Source organism: Lithobates pipiens, unplaced genomic scaffold (genome assembly GCF_037356315.1).
Source record: "Lithobates pipiens isolate NorthernLeopardFrog02 unplaced genomic scaffold, aLitPip1_a1.2 Scaffold_1, whole genome shotgun sequence".
In the NCBI taxonomy this organism is placed as follows: domain Eukaryota; kingdom Metazoa; phylum Chordata; class Amphibia; order Anura; family Ranidae; genus Lithobates; species Lithobates pipiens.
This window is the reverse complement of record NW_027507685.1, coordinates 232111253-232133449: the sequence shown is the minus strand read 5'-3', so window position 1 is coordinate 232133449 and position 22197 is coordinate 232111253. Positions and strand designations below refer to the sequence as shown.

Sequence of the window (22197 nt, the reverse complement as noted above, 5' to 3'; positions counted from 1 at the left end):
AGAGCAGCCATATACATTACTACCTGGGTTATGCGCCACTTATAGATGAATGGACACTGGTAGAATAACCAAAAACAGGAAGTGATCCCTATATAACCCCTCACATATAGGAAGTACTCCAGTTTTTTTGCCAGTGTCTAAAATGATGGATGGTCACTTTTGAGCTCTCTGTGAGCTTGCTGTAATCGTGCACAGGTTCTTAAGAATCAAGGGACAGTGTTTCCACATCAGATCCATTTCAAAAAGCTACTATGCTAAGATAAATGGTACCCGAGCCTTGTAAAGAAGATTAAGGATCAACAACGAGGTTTTGCTTGTAATGCAACCTTCGGGTGCTGGACCCAGCATAGTAGAATTCTGGACACCACAGTGCTAAGGCATTCCTGCAGGGTGCTGTACAAGTCCAAGGGAGGGGACCCTCATACTAAAAGGGGTACTCAGTCCTTGAAGGTCCATGGTGACAGAACCCACTGGAATAGGTGATGGCTGGACCTCTGGCTTTGGCTATTGCCCTGCAGCGGGAGCGGTAAGCAGCCCTGTGAAAAACCAGCGTCCAATTATTATATATTTCCCTGCAACAGTTGTATCTAGGCTGACAAAGCCAGTTACCACTGCTTCAGCAAGTCATGTCTTCCAAGAAGCATTCTTCGGGAGTGCTACAGCAAAGGGTGCATGTGTTCCATCAGTGGCCCCTGTAGAGTCTAAACAGAACTCTGCTGCAATAGCCTCTCCTGAAAGAACAGATGATCATGGGCAATCTGAGCTGCTGTGTCGATCTGGCGTTGTGACTGCTACCAATGCTTCTACCTCAGAGTTTATTACTAAAGAGGACTGGAATGATCGCTTCTGTCACCCAAGCTGGCAGGAAGTGTGACAGGTCCCCTTCCCCTTATCCTCCTATATTGGACCAAGACTGGGTTGATAAGGTAGAAGAGGTAATGGCTGGTCAGGCAATTGATATCCAAAGAGAGGAATCTCCCTCAAGTGGTTCAGAGCCTGAAGAGGCTCAGATTATATCAGCCTCTCAATCACAAAAGCTTCTCATCCATTCTCTTGTACAGATGGTCCATACAGATTTTAAGTTGCTCCCTAGGTTCTTTGAAACCACAACAGGGTACACAGGTTTTTCCCTTTTACCCACTATTGAAGCAGGTGGTATATTCTGACTGGGACCACCCAGACAGGATATTTGTGCCTAGGAGGTTTTCTCCCTTATATCCTATGGAGGAAAGCTTTACCAAGAAGATAAGCATACCAGTTGTGGATGCAATGGTTTCTTCCCTGAGCAAGACCTTAACTTGTCCAGTGGATAATGCACAGATCTTTAAGGATCCTGCGGATAAGAAGCTGGAAGCATTGTTAAAGGCATCCTTCACCCTGGCAGGTTCTGCTATTCAGCCCACAGTAGCAGCAATTGGTGTCTGTCAAGCCTTGAAGTATCAGGCTAGACGGCCCAATAGACCAGAGGATTCTGTTCAGGATGGAGCAGATCTGCCTCAGGCTCTTTGCTTTGCTATAGATGCCCTTAAAGACTCCATGCAGCAGATCTCCCACATGGCTCTTTTGTTTGTACACGTGCACAGAATTTTATGGTTAAAAAGCTGGTCAGCAGAGCTTCCTTTGTAAGAGGATGCTAGCTGGTTTTCCTTTTCATGGAGATCGTTTATTTGGGGATGATCTTTATAAGTACATTCAAAAGATATCTGGAGTTACCTCCTTCCTGTGAAAAAGGTAGCTACACGGCCCTCTTTTAAGGTGCAGCGTTCTAATTCCTCAGGTTTTTCAGGCCCTAGGCAGTTCTGATGGCACCAGGGATCTGCTGCCAAAGGTAAACAGCAGGGCCAGGACCAAAAGAGGCCATGGGTCCAAATGTCTGCTAATACTGGAACCAAACCTTCCTTGTGAAGGGACCCCCCACTTCTGTGGGTGGGGGGAGGTTGCTGCAGTTTGCGGGATTGTGGGGAACACTAATTCAGGACAGGTGGGTCATCTCCACAGTGTCTGAGGGGTACAGGCTAGAATTTCACTGTTACCCTCCTTAAAGATTTGTGAGGTCCAGCATTCCCATCGACCTCTCTCCAAGAATGAGATTTTCTGGTATCCATAGATATCAGCGGTGCATACCTGCATGTGCCAGTTTTTCAACATCATCAAAGGCTTTTGCACTTTGTCATAGAGGAACAACATTTTCTTTGGGCTTGCAACCACACTCCTGGTCTTCTTAAAGATCCTAGCACCCATACTAGGATCAGGGTGGCACCAAGAGTCGTCTGGCCCACATGGAGGTCAGTCATGTGTTTTCCTGGGCAGAAAGGCATGTGCCAGTGCTTTCTGCCATCCACATTCCCAAGGGTAGAGAACTGGAAAGCACCAACAGAAACATCCAGGAGAATGGTCTCTGCACCCATAGGTGTTTATGCAGATTTGCCAGTGGTGGGGTACACCAGATGTAGACCTGCTGGCATCCAGGTGCAACTGCAAGATTCTGCAGTTTGTATCCAGAGCAAGAGATACACTTGTGATCTGGATAGATGCTCTGATAGTTCCCTGGACTCAGGTCTCTTTCATTTATTCATTCCCCCCTTTTCTCTTCTGCCACATCTTTTGCGCAGGATCTGAGAGGAGGTGACATCGGTCATTCTGGTAGCTCTGGCCTGTACCAGGAGGGCCTGGTAAGCATAGGTAGTGAGATTAGCAGTAGTCAAGCCTTGGATGCTTCCACTCCGGCTCGATTTACTGTCACAGGGGCCTATATTCCACCCAAATTTATGCTCACTGAATTTGACGGCATGGCTATTGAAGCCAGGGTGCTAGAAAAACGTGATATCTCAGGACCAGTGGTAACTACATTGGTGAATGATAGAAAGGAGGTCACCAGGAAGGTTTATCATAGGATTTGGAAGGCTTACATTGCATGGTGTGAGGCCAGAAGTTGGCATCCTCGTAGATATTTGGTAGAGAGAACTCTCTTTTCTTCAGTCAGGCTTAGATAAAAGATTAGCCTTGACAACAATTAAAGGGCAGGTTTTCGCCTTATCAATGTACTGCCAGAAGCCTTTGGCTTCACATTCCCAGGTCCAGATTTTTCTTCAGGGAGTAACTCACCAAGTTACTCTCACTAAATCACCTCTTTGCCCTTGGGATTTGAATTTGGTTTTGTCGGTGCTACAGGAGCAGCCTTTTGAACCAATCAGCAAAGTTCTGTCAGTTCTTTTGACATGGAAGTTGGCTTTTCTTTTTGCAATCACTTCGGCTAGAAGGGTCTCTAAATTGGTGGGCCCTTTCCTGTTAGGAGCTGTATTTGATTTTGCACCATGATAAAGTGGTGCTATGTCCTGTTCCGTCCTTTTTGTCTAAGGTAGTTTCTGAATTTCATTTAAATCAGGACATTGTTCTACCTTCTTTTTTCAGCCTGGCTCGACAGAAGAGAAACAGTTGCACCTTTTGGATTTGGTGCGGGTGGTCAGAGTCTACCTGGAAAGGTCTGCAAGCATCAGAAGTTCTGATGCGGTTTCTGTTTTGCTGGAAGGCCCCAAGAAGGGTCAAGCGGTTTCTAATGCCGCGTACACACGATCAAACAAGCGGGTGGAAAAGTCCGGCAAACTCAAGTCCGCCGGACAATCCCCCCGTGTGTAGCCTCCAGCATACTTTTTTGACCCGAAATTACGGCGGACTTAGAATGCCGTGTTACACTCCAATCTTCCCGCCGGACTCGCATTTCGGCGGACAATCCGGCCGTGTGTATGCCAGTCCGCCGTACCTTTGAAATGAGCGGACTTTTCCCGCCCGTAGAAAAGTCCGCTCATTTCGAGCGGGTCTCCAGGTAGGCGGGCCCGCGAAGGAGACGTCGCCGGCCCCGCTGCCTGGTATGGACTTAAAGGGGAACCCCAACGCCGAAAAAAAATCGGAGTGGGGGTCCCCCCAGGTCCACATCAGACCCTTGTCCAAGCACGCTACCCGGCCGGCCAGGAAAGGGGGGGGACGAGCGAGCGCCCCCCCTCCTGAGCCGTACCAGGCCGCGTGCCCTCAACATGGGGGGTGCCTTGGGGAAGGGGGGGCCGTGCAGCCCCCCCACCCCAAAGCACCTTGTCCCCATGTTGATGAGGACAAGGGCCTCTTATTAAAGGGGGCTCCCGGATTCCGATAAGCCCCCCTCCCGCAGACCCCGACAACCAACGGCCAGGGTTGTCGGGAAGAGGCCCTTGTCCTCATCAACATGGGGACAAGGTGCTTTGGGGTGAGGGGGCTGCACGGCCCCCCTTCCCCAAGGCACCCCCCATGTTGAGGGCACGCAGCCTGGTACGGCTCAGGAGGGGGGGGGGCGCTCGCTCGTCCCCCCTTTTCCTGGCCGGCCGGGTAGCGTGCTCGGACAAGGGTCTGATGTGGACCTGGGGGGACCCTTACGCCGATTTTTTTCAGTGTTGGGCTTCCCCTTTAAGTCCATACCAGGTGGCGGGGCCAGAGACGTCTCCTTTGCGGGCCCCGCCTACCTGGAGACACGCTCGAAATGAGCGGACTCGGTGAGTCCGTTCATTTCAAAAGTAGGGCGGATAGTACGGCGGAGCTAGTACGCCGTATTAGTCCGCTGAAAAAGTAGCGTGTGTGGGCAAGTAGCCCGTTCGGAAAGTCCGATGGACAGTCTGGCGGGAAGTCCGCCAGACTAAGTACGTCGGACAGACTGCTACGTGTGTACGCGGCTTAAGTTGTCTATTTCACTTTTGATTTGCCAGTTAATCACTTAGGCCTATGGCCTGAAAGGTAAAGCTCCTCCCTTTGGAAGTTAAAGCTCATTCTACCAGGGGTGTTGGTACCTCCTGGGCTTTTTGTCATCAGGCGTCAGTGATGCAGATTTGCAGGGCCGCTATTTGGTCTTCGGTACATACATTCACAAGATTTTATCAGGTGGACATTAAGGCAGCAAAGGACTCGGATTTTTGCCATAGTGTCTTACAGGCTGCTGTTTAAATCTGATGGTGTTTTCATATAGTGCGTCTCCCTCCCCTCAAGGCTATTGCTCTGGGATGTCCCAGGTAGTAATGTATATGGCTGCTCTGTGTCCCGTGATGTACGAGATAGAAAATTTGATTTTTTTCTTCATACTTGCCTGTAAAATCCATTTATTTGAGTATATTATAGGACACAGAGGCCAGTCCCCTCTCTTTTTGGGAGTTCATTGCTTGCTACAAAACTGGTGTATATCCTATATGTGAGGTGTTACATAGGGGATCACTTCCTGTTTTTGGTTATTCTACCAGTGTCCATTCACCTATAGGTGGAGCATAACTCATGTAGTAGTGTATATGGCTGCTTTGTTGTTTCCCGTGATGTACTCAAAAAATTGATTTTACAGGCAAGTATGAAGAAAAACTCAAATTTTCTTTTTTATTACTTTTTTTTTTACATACTGTGACCAGAGCAATACAGTGTTACCATAATAACACTGTACTGCTCTGGAAAAGTGATCACGATTTTTTTGCACACTGATTGCTTATAACAGCGAATGTCACTGTTATAAGCAACCATTATTTTTGGAATGAAAGCTAGTCATTCAGTGATTACTACTGTGATTAGCCACAGCTAATCACAAGGTACAGTATAAATGGGCTTTGATTGGCCTTGTCTGTACCATGTGATCACTGTGATTAATCACAGCAGGCAATACAGCTGTACACAATGAATGGAGGATGGAAGCCACCCATTGTGTACAATTGTCATGTGATCTGCTGTGACAAATTATTGTTATTATACCCATGGGGCCAGCGTGAGGAGCATTTTGGAGGGACATTATATTATGTCCACTCAGAATGAGAGAGCTTAAAAGCCAAATCATTAAATTTCTCTGGGGAGAACTAGAGGCTAACATTACTTTAGACTTAAACTTATAATAGGAAAGCAGAGGGACTTGTAGGATCACCAGGGATTTCACACAAATTAAGCAATACAAAGAGAACAGGAGGCTTTCTCATACAAGTACATGGTACAGTAGCCACATATCAGGAATACGAAGTGTTGGGTCAACGTATTCTTTAAATCCAACATGCCATTTCCTGAGCCACATCCAATCAGCAGAGAAGCTTGAGCTTTGTTGATTGCAGACTAATATGGTCTGACTTAGTAGGGGTAAGTTATATGAATGGAGAGTGCTGACTATGCCCATCCTTTATGCCCCCTTCTCTATTCATAAATTATGACTTCTATGAATGAAGTGTGTTATGTGAATGGAGGACAGACTGATGATTAAAAGATCCACCCCCTCCATTCACAGATCTTTTTCATTCATATGAGCTATAGTAGGGTTAAAAATAGCTGGGTGGGCATAGTGGGGCACTCTTGATATGCATCTGTCACAGCACCTTCAGTTCTATTAAACATCACTGCACTGGAAGATTGTACATTTTTGTTTCATAAACTTAGGATTGAAACTATATATTTAGCCTATCAGAGCCTCTTTACAAAGCGAGTCCCTGCTTGGTACCCTCCATGTAGGAACACACAGATCTCCATCCACCAGAGGATTCCTATACATCCCAAGTCATGGGGGGACCTGTAGTGTGACTAGAAGTGAGATCCATTATCTGTTATCGTCTTTTATCCATTCTTATTTATTGGTGCTCGTGAATGACATTTAGTACATGTAAATAGATTTAGTATACGCAAAGTATCTGTAAAAATGTCATACCTGCAGAAAAGCAAAGGAGCACTTACCTCTATTACACATTACAGTATATAGTAGTGATGTTGACATCAGGAGGAACCAGGAAAGCTGCAGGTAGGAAGAAAGTTACTGTATATATTCCTTTGTTTCTCTGCAGGTGTGACATTTTTAACTGCTTGCTGACCGTATACTGTACACAGAGGTAAGGTAGCCTGGGCAGGATCATGTACATGTATGGGATTCTGCACTTCTGGGTCTGCGCCACCAGTCACCCACTCCCACTGTGATTGGACACAGGTGGGAGCCAATCAGTGGTCACCTGAACACACTGATCATTGTAAACAAGGCAGATCGCCATTCTGTGAGAATAGAAGGTTGTGGTCCTGTGTTCCTGCAAAGCAGAAACACTTATCTCTTCCTTCCCATGGTAAAAACACATCACACACTTAGTAAGCACTCCCTAGGTACACATTTAACCCTTTGATCACCCCGTGGGGTTAACCCCTTTCCTGCCAGTGTCATTAGTACAGTGCATATTTTTAGCACTGATCACTGTATTGGTGTCACTGGTCCCCAAAAAGTGTCACTTAGTGTCCGATTTGTCCACCGCAATGTCGCAGTCCCACTATCAGTCAGTGATCGTCACCATTACCAGTAAAAAGTTAATAAAAAAATTTCCAGAAATCTATCACATAGTTTGCAGACGCTACAACTTCTGTGCAAACGAATCAATATACGCTTATTGGGGGTTTTTTTTTTTTTAAATATGTAGCAGAATACATATTGGCCTAAATCTATGAAGAAGACATTTGATTGTTTACCTTTTTTTCAATATGTTTTATAGCAGAAAGTAAAATATATATATTTTTTGTTTTCAAAATTGTCGGTCTTTTTTGTTTATAGCGAAAAAAAAAAACGGAAAAAAACGCAGAGGTGTTCAAATACCACCAAAAAAACTCTATTTATGGGGAAAAAAATTACTTTTTTGGGGTACAATGTCGCACGACCGTGCTATTGTCAGTTAAATTAAAGAAGTGCTATATCGCAAAAAAAGGCCTGATCATGAAGGGGGTAAAACCTTCTGGAGGTCAAGTGGTTAAATATACTGCGAGTAAGTGACAGTGACTGGTGTAAAGGACGGAGTGATGGGCGAGGTGAACATTGGGGAAGACAGGAAAAGGTTTATTCAGCATAAAGTATTATAAATGTGATTTTGGCTGCCCCATCATCTGTTATGATAGACAGTATATTCCCTAATTTCCAATCTATACATACATGGTGCAATAGATGTCAGTGACTTACCAGCTGTGTTTGAAATGTTCTCTGATTGGTTAGGATACATGCATGTGAGTGCTTTGGCCCATCGGCCTCAAATCTCTGTGTTTTTGGACTCCCGGGAGGCCCAGGTGCAGCATCATGTCCTACTGCCTGTTTGCCTCAATCGCGGGATTCCTGCGGGAAGTGACACTGATGGGTCAGACTTTGTATACATGAGGCCTTACAGTAGTTCTATGAGGACAGACACTCATATTTCTATAGGCTGAAACTAATCGTATTTACCAACACTTCCTCTTTGCAGACAATGAAGAGAATGCTTCTAATTCATCCAGCAACTGAATGTGAGTCCCTGAATGTCATTACCCGGCCGTCTGCTTTGTATTTCTTATTAAAAGTTTATGTCTACTTATGTCGTAAGTACAGCAGGGCTCAACAAATTCCAGGTCGCCATGGCAACAAGAATATGCATCCTGGCACCTTGGCTGCCACCTGAATGCTTTCACCCGCCATCACCCCCCTCCCCCCACGCACATTGTATAGTGGATGCTGCTGGGAAGAGAGCTGACATGTATGATGACACTTCCGGGTCCCTGTTGACAGTTTCCCGAATGTAATGCAATGTGATCTGCATTACATTACAGTGCCTTGAAAAAGTATTCATACCCCTTAAAATGTTCCACATCTTGTCATGTTACAACCAAAAACATAAATGTATTTTATTGGGATTTTATGTAATACATCAACACAAAGTGGCACATAATTGTGAAGTGGAAGGAAAATGATAAATGGTTCTAATTTTGTTTTACAAATAAATATGTGAAAAGTGTGGGGTACATTTGTATTTATTTCCCCAGATTCAATACTTCGTAGAACCGCCTTTCACTGCAATTACAGCTGCAAGTCTTTCTGGGGATGTCTATCATACAACGCCTCTTATGAGGTTTTCCCAGAACTACTACTTACTGAATTGGCTCTATTGCACCAACTTCTCGATCAACAAAATTCCCTGAAGAAGCTACCATGCGAAACGCTCTGGGCTGTGTCTCTTTTCTCATATTTGGTCCTGAATGTTTATCATGGTTATGATTATACATATTTATGACTATGGAAGAAATTGTTCACTTTATTAAAGGGGTTGTTTATGGGTGTATACAGAGGTTGCGGTTTCATTCCTATGTCTTAAACGATATAAGAAATTTTTATGTATTTAACCACTTAAGGACGAACCTCTTTTTGACACTTGTTTACAAGTTAAAATATTTTTTTTTGCTAGAAAATTACTTAGAACCCCCAAACATATATATTTTTTGTAACACCCTAGAGAATAAAATGGTGGTCATTGCAATACTTTCTGTCACACTGTATTTGCGCAGCGGTCTTACAAGCGCACTTTTTTGGGAAAAAATACACTTTTTTGAATGAAAATATAAGACCACAGTAAAGTTTAGTATCAGAGTAAAGGGGGCTGAATACAAATGCACGCCACACTTTTCACACATTTATTTGTAAAAAATTTAGAAAATCATTTATCATTATCCTTTCACTTCACAATGATGTGCCCCTTTGTGTTGGTCTATCACATAAAATCCCAAAAATTACATTTAAAGCGGGTTCCACCCAAAAATGGAACTTCCACTTTTTGAATCCCCCCGCCCCCTCCGGTGTGACATTTGGCACCTTTCAGGGGGGAACAGATATCTGTATAATCCAGGTATTTGCTCCCGCTTCTGGGCATAGATCACCACAGTATCTGCTGCGATCTACGCCATGTCCGGCCTCTCCTCCACCCCCTTGATGTCTTCGAGGAGATGCGCAGGTCCCAGTAGACAGCAGGGACCAGTCAGGACACGTAGCGTGACTCGCACATGTGCAGTAGGGAACCAGGCTGTGAAGCCGCGAGGCTTCACTTCCTGACTCGCTTACAGAAGATCCCAGTGCCTACACCCAGGAACCAAGGGGCAGATCGCCTTCGGGTGAGGACATTGCCCTGGATAGGTAAGTGTTCTTATATTTAAAGTCAGCAGCTGCAGTATTTGTAGCTGCCGACTTTAAATTATTTTTTTAGGCGGAACTCCGCTTTAGGTTTTTGGTTGACAAAATGGGCAAAGGGGTATGAATACTTTTTCAAGGCACTGTATGTGAAGCACAGGAGGAGACATATTTTAAACCCTGGAAGTCTCATTAAAGAGAACCTGTTACCAAAAAATCATTACATGGGGGACTTTTTGCTCCCTATGTGATGAAAAATTCATTTTAAAAAAGCACATAAATCCCTCCTAAAATTTACATAGCGGTTTACCCTGCCCTCAACAAGCTTACAATCTAGGGTCCCTAGCTCACATTCTTACATATACATACTGGGGCCAATTTGAACTCTTTAACCTCCCTGGAGGTACGATTATTTCAGATTTTAGGTGCTGAAAGCGGTACAATTATTTTGCATGAAAATTTGTCATTTTATATTGTAGGCCTGCAATTCTTATGCCGCGTACACACGTCAGGACTTAAGTCCGGCAGACTTTCGACGGAGTTCTGACGGAGTTCTGACAGAGTTCTGACGGACTTTCCGAATGAAAGGACTTGGCCACACACAATCACACCAAAGTCCGACGGATTCGAACGTGATGACGTACGACCGGACTAGAATAAGAAAGTTCATAGCCAGTAGCCAATAGCTGCCCTAGCGTCGGTTTTAGTCCGTCAGACTAGCACACACACGAGCGGATTTCTGGTCCGGCAGAGTTCTGGGGGGAAAAATTTGAAGCATGTTCCATTTCTAAAGTCTGTCAGACTTTTGGGAATCAAAAGTCCGTTGCAGCCCACACATGTTCGAATAGTCTGCCGGAATCATTCCGTCAGACTTTTGATGTTGAAAAGTCTGGTCGTGTGTACGGGGCTTTAGGAATAACTCACTTAAATCTGTCCAAACCAGAGTCTAGCAGACATCCCGGGTATGATAAAGTTTGAAAAATGAAATCATAAATTATAATATAATAACTATGAATAATTATACCAAATAATAATAAAAAATATTCAATAATGTAATCAAATCAAAAACACTGAAATTTGCTGCGTTTCAGAATTGTCACTGTCATTACTTTTCAGTATTTGATGACAGATCTCCACAGAAATCGTTATCCCTCAGTTCTGCGAGTGATTACAATTTATTATCGCTGTTTTCTAGCTGGTCTAAAACCATTTTTGATGTAAAGGGACAGTTTTGGTTGCTATGGACAATCTCCAGTTTCTAGGCATAAAGAACAGTTTTTATAATATAAAACTGCATGCAGGACACTGCAGAAACCACTAGGGACAAAGGGGATGTGAAACAATTACATACAGCAATGTATTCTGTAAGATTACATTATACTGTATGTATACTGTGTGTTGCACTTTTTGAATTTGGCGGTGTTCTCCATCCCTGTGTGTCGCAACGCTCGCAGGGAACGGAGATCGGCTCTGTGATAGATTGAGCACGGCTTGCTCATACAGCGGGTGAAAATCTCTGGATCCAGGGGAGAAGGTAAGTAAACTCTCCCTGCATTCAGCAATGCGGTCCCGAGTCTGGCTCGGGGTTACTGCTTTTGGTATAAAATCTCCACCCCAAGCCATACTCAGGAATACCACCAGGGGGGTTCAACTATAAGACCCCTTTCACACTGGAGTTGTTTTTCAGTGTCTTTGGAGTGTGGGAAGAAACCGGAGAAAACCCACGCAGGCACAGGGAGAATGTGCAAATTCCAGGCAGGTAGTGCTATGATTGGGATTCGCAACAGTGACCACAGTGCTACTAGACGAAAGTGCCGACCACTTAGCCACTGTGTTAAAATATTGTGCGTACAGTAAATTTTAAGGTGTATGTGTGGTAAGTTTTGTGACGTGTGTAGCATTGCCTTTAGTGAACTAAACAAAATACTCACATGTCCAAAATGTTATACCTTTGTGATTTGAGGCTATTGCCATTTTCATGTGAAATAGCAAAATATTTTCTCAATGACTGTCAAAGGGTCACTCCAATCAGATATGTTATCTCTCTTAGGCCGAGTACACACGACCGGACTTTGACAGCAAAGGTCCAACGGAACGAATCCGTCTGACAATTCGATCGTGTGTGGGCTCCATCTGACCTTTGCTTGCCAAAAATACGACAGACTTTATAAACAGAACATGTTTTAAATTTTCCTGCCGGAACTCCGCCGGACCCAGTTCGTAGGGGGAAATCCGTCAGTCTGTATGCTGGTCCGACAGACCAAATACAATGCAAGGGCAGCTACAGCACCTGCCCGCGAGATCGTGCTGGTTCTCGGCTACAGGGTACTGTACATCTTGCGCTGGCTGCAACAGGAAAAACACATTTTCCTATCGCAGTGAGCGAGAGAGGGAATGCCCCTCCAGGGGCATAACAGGCCCTTAGGTCTGGTATGGATTTTAAGGGGAAAATAATATTTTTAGACTCATATGTTTTGGCATGTTATTGCCATCATCCCTGGATAGAAGATACATTTGTTGTATACCTCAGAATTAAATGGTATTTTTAAGGCAATTTAAAAAAATGTATGTACTACTTATATATAAAAAATATATTTATTACAAATACAAAAAGGAAAAAATACTATTATTGTATATACATAGAAAGTCCATAATATGACATTATTGTGTTGGCATACAGTAATGCATTCAACAATACCACATGCATGAATTTGTGCGACAAAGCAAGCGACTATTTCTCCTACGCATTTCGAAAAGTGCATATAAATAATTTCTTCTTCAGGGAAGCCACTTTCTGTGAACACACAACAAACAATAAATATACAAAAATTACATTCGAAAAATAACATAGAAATTTGTATAAAACATTCAACACCAACGCTTGACTACTCACGTGTTCGTTTTTAGCATCAAAAGGACATTTCTCTTTCTTGGCCCCGCCCCAAACGAAGGAGACAGACCAAAGAAGAAAAAAAAAGTAAAAATAATCTGCTAATCTGTCACCGCACTACAAAGCCCAGGAGTCGAAGAGACTCAACAGTAGATGGGAATAAAAAGCTTCTTTGCATGTCCAATGGCTCAAAATGTGAGAAGACCCCACGCTATGTGAGCCCTCAATTATCAGGAGGACCTGCAGCAGAAAAAAGACCAAAGGAATATTTTAATTTTTATTCCCATCTTATCACTTTCATGTAGAGAGAAATCACTCAACTATTGCTTACCCCAGTATTGGAGTCCAACATCCATAGACTAAAGTATTTCAATTCCTAGGTTTTCTCGCCCATATAGTCTGATCCTGAAAATCCTGAGGACATGTATGTCTGTCTCCTTCGTTTGGGGCGGGGCCAAGAAAGAAATGTCCTTTTGATGCTAAAAACGAACACGTGAGTAGTCAAGCGTTGGTGTTGAATGTTTTATACAAATTTCTATGTTATTTTTCTAATGTAATTTTTGTATATTTATTGTTTGTGTGTTCACAGAAAGTGGCTTCCCTGAAGAAGAAATTATTTATATGCACTTTTTGAAATGCGTAGGAGAAATAGTCGCTCGCTTTGTCGCACAAATTCATGCATGTGGTATTGTTGAATGCATTACTGTATGCCAACACAATAATGTCATATTATGGACATTCTATGTATATACAATAATAGTATTTTTTCCTTTTTGTATTTGTAATATATTTTTTATATATAAGTAGTACATACATTTTTTTAAATTGCCTTAAAAATACCATTTAATTCTGAGGTATACAACAAATTTATGGAAAATCCATACCAGACCCTTATCCGAGCATGCAGCCCAGCCGGTCAGGAAAGGGGGTGGGGACAAGCGAGCGCCCCCCCCCCCTGAACTGTACCAGGCTGCATGCCCTCAGCATGAGGGGTGGCTGCTTTGGGGAAGGGGGGGCGCACTGCGGGCCCCCCTCTTCAAAGCACCTTGTCCCCATGTTGATGAGGACAAGGGCCTCTTCTCAACAACCCTGGCTGTTGGTTTTCAGGGTCTGTGGGTGGGAGGGGCTTATCGGAATCCGGAAGCCCCCTTTAATAATAGGGCCCCCAGATCCCGGCCCCCCACCTTATTGCTGTAGGATCTTTGCTTGCCAAAAAATCCAACGGACTTTAGAAATAGCTGTTTTAAATTTTCCTGCCAGAACTCCGCTGGACCCAGTTCCTAGCGGGAAACCCATTCGTCTGTATGCTGGTCCGACAGACCAAATACGATGCAAGGGCAGCTACAGCACCTGCCCGTGAGAATGTTGCCAGCGCGATCCTATCGCACTGGTTCTTGGTGACAGGGTACTGTACACCTTACGCTGGCTGAAATATAAAAAACACATTTTTCCTATTGCAGCAACCGCGAGAGGGAATGCTCCTCCAGGGGCATGCCAGGCCCTTAGGTCTGGTATGGATTTTAAGGGGAAGCCTCTATGCCGTTTTTTAAAATCCATGCCAGGCGACGGGGCTCGCAAAGTGTCAATCTCGCCGATAAAAGCGGCAAGATTGACTTCCTTTTCTAGTCCCTTCGTAACTCATCAAGTTCAAAATTAACAGACTTTGGTCCGTGTGTGGGCAAGCCTGTTCATTTGGAAGTCCGCTGGAACTCCATAAAAACTCCGTCTGGAAGACCGGCAGACCTAGAAAGGTGCTGGAAAGTCCGGTCATGTGTGGGCAAGTCCATTTGTTCGGGAAGTCCACCAGAATTCCGTTGGAAAGTCCATCGGACCTAGTCTGCTGGAAAGTCTGGTCGTGTGTACAGGGCATTACAGGTAGAGATTGGTAGGCTGGGTTCTTTTCTCTGGGATTTCCAGCATTGACATGTCTGCCCCTGAGCTCATAGCTTCAACTGTCTTCCCTGGGACCAGTAGTGGTCTCTAAACTGTGGCCAGTAGGTCAGATGGGGCCCTTTGGGCACTTTTCCATCCACTAATACAAGGCTCTATTCCCCCCACTGATACCAGTGATGGGGTACTTTTCCTTCCACCAACAACAATGGATTCTTTCCACTGGTGCCAGTTATGGGGCATTGTCTATCCCTCCCACTGACACCAATTGTGTGATATTTTTTTACTTCTGCTGAAAACCAAGCTTATGGCAATGTTTACTTCCACCGATGCCAGGGCATTTCTACTCCAACTGGCTACAATCCAGCCCCATAAAGTTTGAAGGGCAGTAAACTGGCCCTTTGTTTTAAAAGTTTGGAGACCCCTGCCAATGAGCCTGAGAGCTACATGAACACTCTGTGCAGAAATATAAATAGGATCCTACAGGGGAATGAGATCTTCCTATTAGATACATCAGGTGTGAAGATCAGTCTACCTATGTCAACAGTTAAGGGATCAGTAATATGACCTCTTCCCATATCTAATACTAAAAAATCTATTTTGGGCAATCCAATACTTTAATAGAAGATGTCAGATAATATTATGGAATTGTCAGATTTAAAGGAGTTATATGGTCACAGCATACACGGCATACATTTCATTTCACAACATCAGAATTGTATATTACAATTGTTATTCTTGACAATCCAGCATAAGCTTATTCAAAAAATCACCCTTCATGTTGGGAATTCTGCCTGTCTGCTGGCCATCTTTTTTTTTAAACTTCCTGGATTCCCTGCATGCCTTGCACCTTTTTTTCTGCTGTTAACTTTCCATTTCTAAGGACTACATATCCCATAGTACCTTGCTGCACTGACTCCTACTGAAACTCCACCTCTTAGCACCTCTGTAGTTCAGAAGCTCTATGAAAGCTGACACAGCAGTGTCTACTCACAGGACATAGTGACTACATGTGACAATAAAACTCATTTTAACATCTGAGAAAACACGTTTTTTTTTCTTCATATCAGACACAAAAGGGGAGATTTACCAAAACTGGTGAAAAATCTAGTCCAGCTGTGCATAGAAACCAATCAGCTTCCAGGTTTTATTATCAAAGCATAATGTGCTTTCAGCTAGAAGCTGATTGGCTACCATGCACAGCTGCACCAGATTCTGAGTAATCCAATTTTAGTAAATCTCCTTCAAACTGTGGAGCTCCTCACCAGGGGCGTAACTATAGGGGGTGCAGCAGTCACGACTGCAACTGGGCCCTGTGCTGCAGGGGGCCCATGCAGCCCCCTCTACATATGGCCGGCAGCAGCATAGGCAGCTAGGGGTACCAGTGCACCATGCACACGGGTGGCTGGAGGTGGAGGGTGACTAGCAGAGCTCCATGCTCGACTATCGCACTGGCTGCTCATTTAGTTGTGCATTCCCCGCATGACCTGTGTCCTCAGCCGGCTCCTCAGAGTACCCCTCTCCTGCTTCATGCATTGCAGCTCAGTCCGATGTCTGTTCTCCCCAGCCAGAGTGAAAAAAACTACTGATACCAGTGGTGGAACTACAGGGCTCACAAAGGTCATACCTGTGACCACGCCCTGGAGTTCCTGAAGGTTCTAGTTACGCCACTGCTCCTCACCATGTGTAGGTGAAATATTAAATTGATACATATATACCAACTACAATCCGGCCACCCAGGACCTCACAGTATATATTGCAGCACTGGAAATATGGTGCACCAAACATGAAAATGTGAAATGTTAAAGATATATAAAATACTATATGGTAAATATTACAATAACTAATATTATAAGCTCACATATTCCCCTTTACATCAGTGACTTTGGGCCCCATCAGAAAAAAGGTGACAAGGTGTCAGTTCAAAAGTCCTGGTTATTACAAAGACTTCTGTCATTTATAGTTTAAACTCCCTGGTGGTATGATTATATCAGATATTTGATGCTCGAAGCGGTACAATTGTTTTGCATGGAAATTTGGCGCTTTATATTGTAGTACTGTAATTCTTAGTAATAACTCACTTAAATCTGTCCAAACAAAAGTCTAGTAGACATTCCGAGTATGATAAAGTTTGAAACACGAAATCATAAATTATAATATAATAAATAACTATAATTATAACAAATAATAATATAATAGTAATAAAATGTATTCAATAATGTAATCAAATCAAAAACACTGATATTTGCTCAGTTGCTGATTTGTCGCTGTCGCCACTTTCAGTGTTTGATGTCAAATTTCCCCACAAATAGCTATCGCCCAATTCTGTGAGTAATTCTAATTAATTATCACTGTTTTCTAGCTGGTCTACAACAACTTTTGACATAAAGAGACACTTTTTGGTTGCTATGGACAATCTCCAGTTTTCAGGCAGAAAGAACACTATATGTATTATAAAACTACAGGCAGGGCACTGGAAAAAGCACTAGGGACACAAGGGATGTGAAATTATTAGATACAGTAATGTAATCTGTAAGATTACAGTATATTGTATGTGTTCTGTCTTTTTCACTTTTTTAATTTGGTCCCGGGCTTTGCCCCCGTGTGTTGCGATGCTTGTAGGGAACGAAGCTCGGCACTGTGATAGATCGAGCGGAGGACACGGATCGCACACACAGCAGGGAGACAAGGCAGGATCCTGGGGACAAGGTAAGTAAGCTGTACATGGATCCTGTGATGTGATCCCGAGTGTGGCTCGGGGTTACCGCTTTTGGTAATGAAAATTCACCCCGAGCCACACTTCAGGCCTTCAGGCTTTACAGCCGGTTTCCTACTGCGCATGCGCAAGTTGCGCTGCACTTTCTGAATGTCCTTGTCGTCTTATGGGACACACACAGGTCTCAGAAGGCAGCGGGGGCCAGGAGGAGGGGCTGAGGCAAATCCGGAGATGACATACCTCGCCGTGGCAGTTTAGGACAGAAGTCCTGCTGGAAAACAAAAAAAGGTATAAAATGCCTGACTGCATGCCTGAGTGTTGTCTCGCAAAATGAGCAGAATTTAAGCCTCTGCGGTGTGCAGTACCGAATTTGGCCAGAGGTGCCGGGGCATCGGTGACACTCGGAGCTGTTCAGAAATACTCTGTTTCCGAGCCTTTCCGAGGGTTTGCGAGTGCAGCCGAGCGGTCTCCGAGCATTTCCAAGTCTCTCCGGCAACGCCCGCCTCTGGCCACGTGCGGTATTGCATGTAATAGAAGTCAATGCCGAACAAATTATCTTTGTTTCCATTGACTTCTATGGGGAAACTGGCTTTGATATGCGAGTGCTTTGGATTACAAGCATTCTTCTGGAATGGATTATGCTCGTAAGCTTTGATTTTAGCCTGGAACTCCGCTTTTAACATTTTTTTTTTTTTTACAGAATGAGAGTTGTCTGAAGATCATCAACAAGGAAACTAAAGATATTGAGCCCGTTCTGCTTTCAATCTACTTACTTGTTTTAGCTTTTATTTTTTACTTTAAAGTGGACCTGTCTTCTATTAAATAATGAGCACTTTGTTTAGGATGTTTGGATAATTATAATTTTTAGATGTAAATGTTATACCTTAATAAGTCATTTTTCAGTTTTCTGCTTAAGAACTCTCTTCTTATGCTAATTTTGGAAAAATGCATTTTTATTGGTATCTGTTGATCAATACTGTTGCTCCATACTACTATACTCTTACTACTTGTTCTGTTTGACATTCCTCAAAAGAAAGGACTTTGGGGAAGTTTCCCAGACAGGACACACAGCAATAAAAATGTGAAAATCCGAACTCTTCCCTACCTTTTCTATAATAAAAAAGGCTTTAATATAATTATTTCAGTTAAATTGGTGTTGCCACATGTTAAATAAAATCTCTGTAATTCATCTACTCTGATGGAAAGAATAACCAAGTCCTATTTAGATTAAATAAATACAAGGTGTTCTCTCATTGAGACAAGATGGAGAATCAGGGTGACAAAGTCACAATTGGGAACCTCAGAAGTGTGTGATAATTGCTAGACTGCTCCCCAACTCTAGGAATGTATCTGCCTGTAGTGTAGCCAGCCAGCAACATTTGTGTCAAGTCTCCCTCTAGTGGTAGCCATAGGTATTGCAGGCTGTGAAAACTTATAGCCGTTTTTAACTGGCCATATCAAGTTCTGCTCTCATTCCTCCCCACAACAAACAAGGTCCTCGCCTTGGTTAGCTAGTTGCTGCAGGCTTGTGTTTTTGACATCTAGTGGCAGCTGAAGGATATTATAGTATGCTTGAGGGTATACAGCTGTCACCCACGTCTGGACTAGAGAACCCGGGGTTCTTGTAACAATCTTCCAGCATACTGGCTGGTTTCCAAAGACATGCAACGTACTGTAATACTTTGCATGCCAGCTGGCCTCACTTATTGCTATACTTTTGGTACCTAGGTCTGGCACACTAACATTTGGGCAAAACCTGTGCAGATAAACTGCAAGCACTGAACTTTAGAAACATCTTTTAAAAGTCTGTTCTAACCATCAGATGTGCAACTGACCAAAGGCCCAGAGGGTATAAAAGGTACAACGGTGGCAAGATATAAACTCATCAGTGCAGCTGTGACAAACAGAATGAGGAGGATGGGTGGGAAATGTTGGACTGCAGAGGAGCTCAGGATCAACAGATTCCAATAAAGGTGGCAATTCATTTAATTAATATATCTTAGATTGCTGCGCATAATGACAGGTTCTCTTTAATGCTTCAGCTGATAAGGTTTGGTGTTGGTTTTGTTAAAGATCTCTGATTTTTATTTGACAAGCATTTTGCTATCAATATTTTCTTCTGTAATGGGTTTCTGTTTGTGCTTTACTGTATCCACATTTATACTCCGTTTATTTTTTAAATCATTTTTATATGATAAAGAATCATTTACATTACAAAGCAAAACTTTACTGGAATGAACACTGCAGACACGGGGAATTCAGGCAATGCCTGCTGGGAAATGTCAGGAAATACAATGAGTATGGCCAATCTTCTGTATGGTCAGGTCGGGTGTATGGGCATTTTTCACCACCCAATGAGAGTACAGGAGGGGAGAATAAATGTACAATCAGGGCTGGGCAGATGGAATGATCATGCACAGTATGTGACTATATGGGGGTATTTGCTGGGGGTGTGGACTGCAGAATACAAGGTAAGCAGTTACAGTAAATCTGTATTGATCCTGTAATCCATACAGCAGCGGGCTTGGTGAGATCATGTTACTTTACTGATCTGCTGCATGTATGAGCACTTTGATTGCCAAGAGGACCCCCATAAAGAGACTCTCACATTGAGCCTAAACCTTGGATATGTAGTAAGATTTTATAAGGTTTGAAATAAAAATAATTTGTGAAGCTCCTAATCATTCAGCTTCCATTTCTACCCAAACCTCTCCATTTTCTGAAGCATATGTAACTTGTAAGGCACAGACATCGATATAGGAGGGTATAGTGTGTACATTACAAACCTGCTTTATTAGGACTTGATCTGACAGCCCTTATTATCCCTCTGAAAGAAATCATAAAAACAGCTGACAAAGGCCTGGGTATATGTCACCTCCTCTCTGCCTGTTTAAACCCTGAAAATAGCCAATCACTGCTCTGCATCTGCATGCATTACATATGGTCACAGGGCAGTTGAAGCATAGCTCCATCCACTTGAATGGATTATATTTGATATTGCGGCCATGGCATGCATACAGCCCTGATGGGTGCATGTCCTGGTTGATCAGGAGTAGTACATTTCCTGCCCTTTCCATATGATTTTAAGAAGAGTTATCACTGGTCTTATAGAGTGCTGAGTTCCTGATGGGACAAAGTAAACGTAGTATTGTGTCCCATCTTCCTAGGGGCCCTGTAACACTAGATGTGATGTTGGACAGGGTGCCCCCCATCTTAGTGCATGGCTGCCCCACAACACAGCTAGCAAGGAGATGACTGCTTTGATTCGGAAGCACCTGCCTCCAACTAACAGCACTCACCCAAGGGAAGCACAGGCAAGAGGAATGCAGAAGAAGGTGATGTGTGTCCCATACCTCTGCATTCTTTTTGCAAGTGCTTGCCTAAGGCAGCTAATGGGAGCTGGAGAGTCTCTACAAAGGAAAGCGGCAGTCTCCTTGCTATTGGTGGTGTCGGGGGGGGGGGGGGGGGTACCATTTCTGACATCACTGCTAATGTTACTGAAAACCTAAGAAGATGGGAAAAGTGCTACATTTACTCCCCATCTGGAACTCAGTATAAAATGTGCAATAATTCCTCTTTAAAGAGGAGGTCCAACCTGGGGGGGGGGAATACAAATACTGCAGCTGCTGACTTTTAATATAAGGACACTTACCTGTCCATGGAGCCCATGATTTTGGCAACACCAAGCTGATCCATCCATTGGCTTTGGGTGCAGATGCCGGCATTGCTAGTAAGGGAAACCGGCAGTGATGTCTTCAGGCTTTACAGTCAGTTTCCTCCTGTGCAAGCACAAGTGATGCGGCACTTTCTGAATGGTCAAGTTGTGATCTTGGACACACACGGGTGCCAGAAGACAGCGGGGGGAAGTACGTACCTTGTGTGGCAAGATAGGACAGAAGTTCGTATAAAAAAAAACAGAAAAGATACCGAAAAGACAAAAAATAAATATCCAAAAACGTGGAGGGGTGTTGTTGGTCTCGGGTTGTATTCCAGCCTGGAACTCCACTTTAAGTCACATTTTGCTGAACAGAAGAAGCAGTTTGGATAGCTGTGGAATGTTGTAAACATTACATAACAAGTCCAGTTATGTGTGACTATGCCTCGGTTCACACTACAATGCGGTGTGGTAAACTTGCAATCTCTGCGGGTTTCCCGCAACACATTCAAAACCTCACTTGCAAACGGCAGCAGGTGTCAGTGAAATGGTAACTACAATCCAAACACAGGTGGCAAACGCAGTACATTTGCCTGCAGCGGATCACATGGTACAAAATGATCATACAATCTGGTTGCAGTGCATTTTCACAATTGGTGTCGGCACAATGCAGCCCAATTTAAGCCCATTCTGTATGTTTAGGCTCAAATTGCACTGCATTGAATCGCATGTGAATTGCACATTGATGGGGTGCTCATTCCTGTGCAATTCATAGTGTGAACCGAGGCCGACTACTACTAGATCCACCATGACCTGGATGAATGAGAACCCTCACAGACATATTGCCAAATCTGCAATAACAAATTATCAGTACAGATTTTGATAAAAGAATTTGTCTTGATTTGAAAACAATTATTTTCCTGCAATAAAAACAAACCTTTTGTAAATCTGACAATTATTTATGCAGAATTTTGTAATGTAATAGAGAGAAATTGTATTTTGTTAATACACTGATATATGTTTAGGTAATTGCAATTTTCTTATTTGCATATTTGCGCTGTCAATAAATCCTTTCTAAAGAAATGTCTTTATTTTTCATATTTGTGAGATTTGGTCTCTGGGGG

General features: G+C 43.5%; 1 protein-coding gene across 3 annotated transcripts in view; it reads left to right on the top strand.

Moving 5' to 3' along the window:
- Window positions 1–20099, top strand: part of LOC143984495 (class I histocompatibility antigen, F10 alpha chain-like) — a 166761-nt gene extending 146662 nt beyond the window's left edge. For all 3 annotated transcript variants that reach the window (XM_077484645.1, XM_077484642.1, XM_077484646.1), the window contains exons 7-8: window positions 8235–8274; window positions 18119–20099. In XM_077484645.1, coding sequence (XP_077340771.1) covers window positions 8235–8272 — 38 coding nt within the window. In that variant the 3' untranslated portion in view covers window positions 8273–8274; window positions 18119–20099. The remainder of the gene's footprint in view (window positions 1–8234; window positions 8275–18118) is intronic.
- The last annotated feature ends 2098 nt before the right edge of the window (window positions 20100–22197 follow it).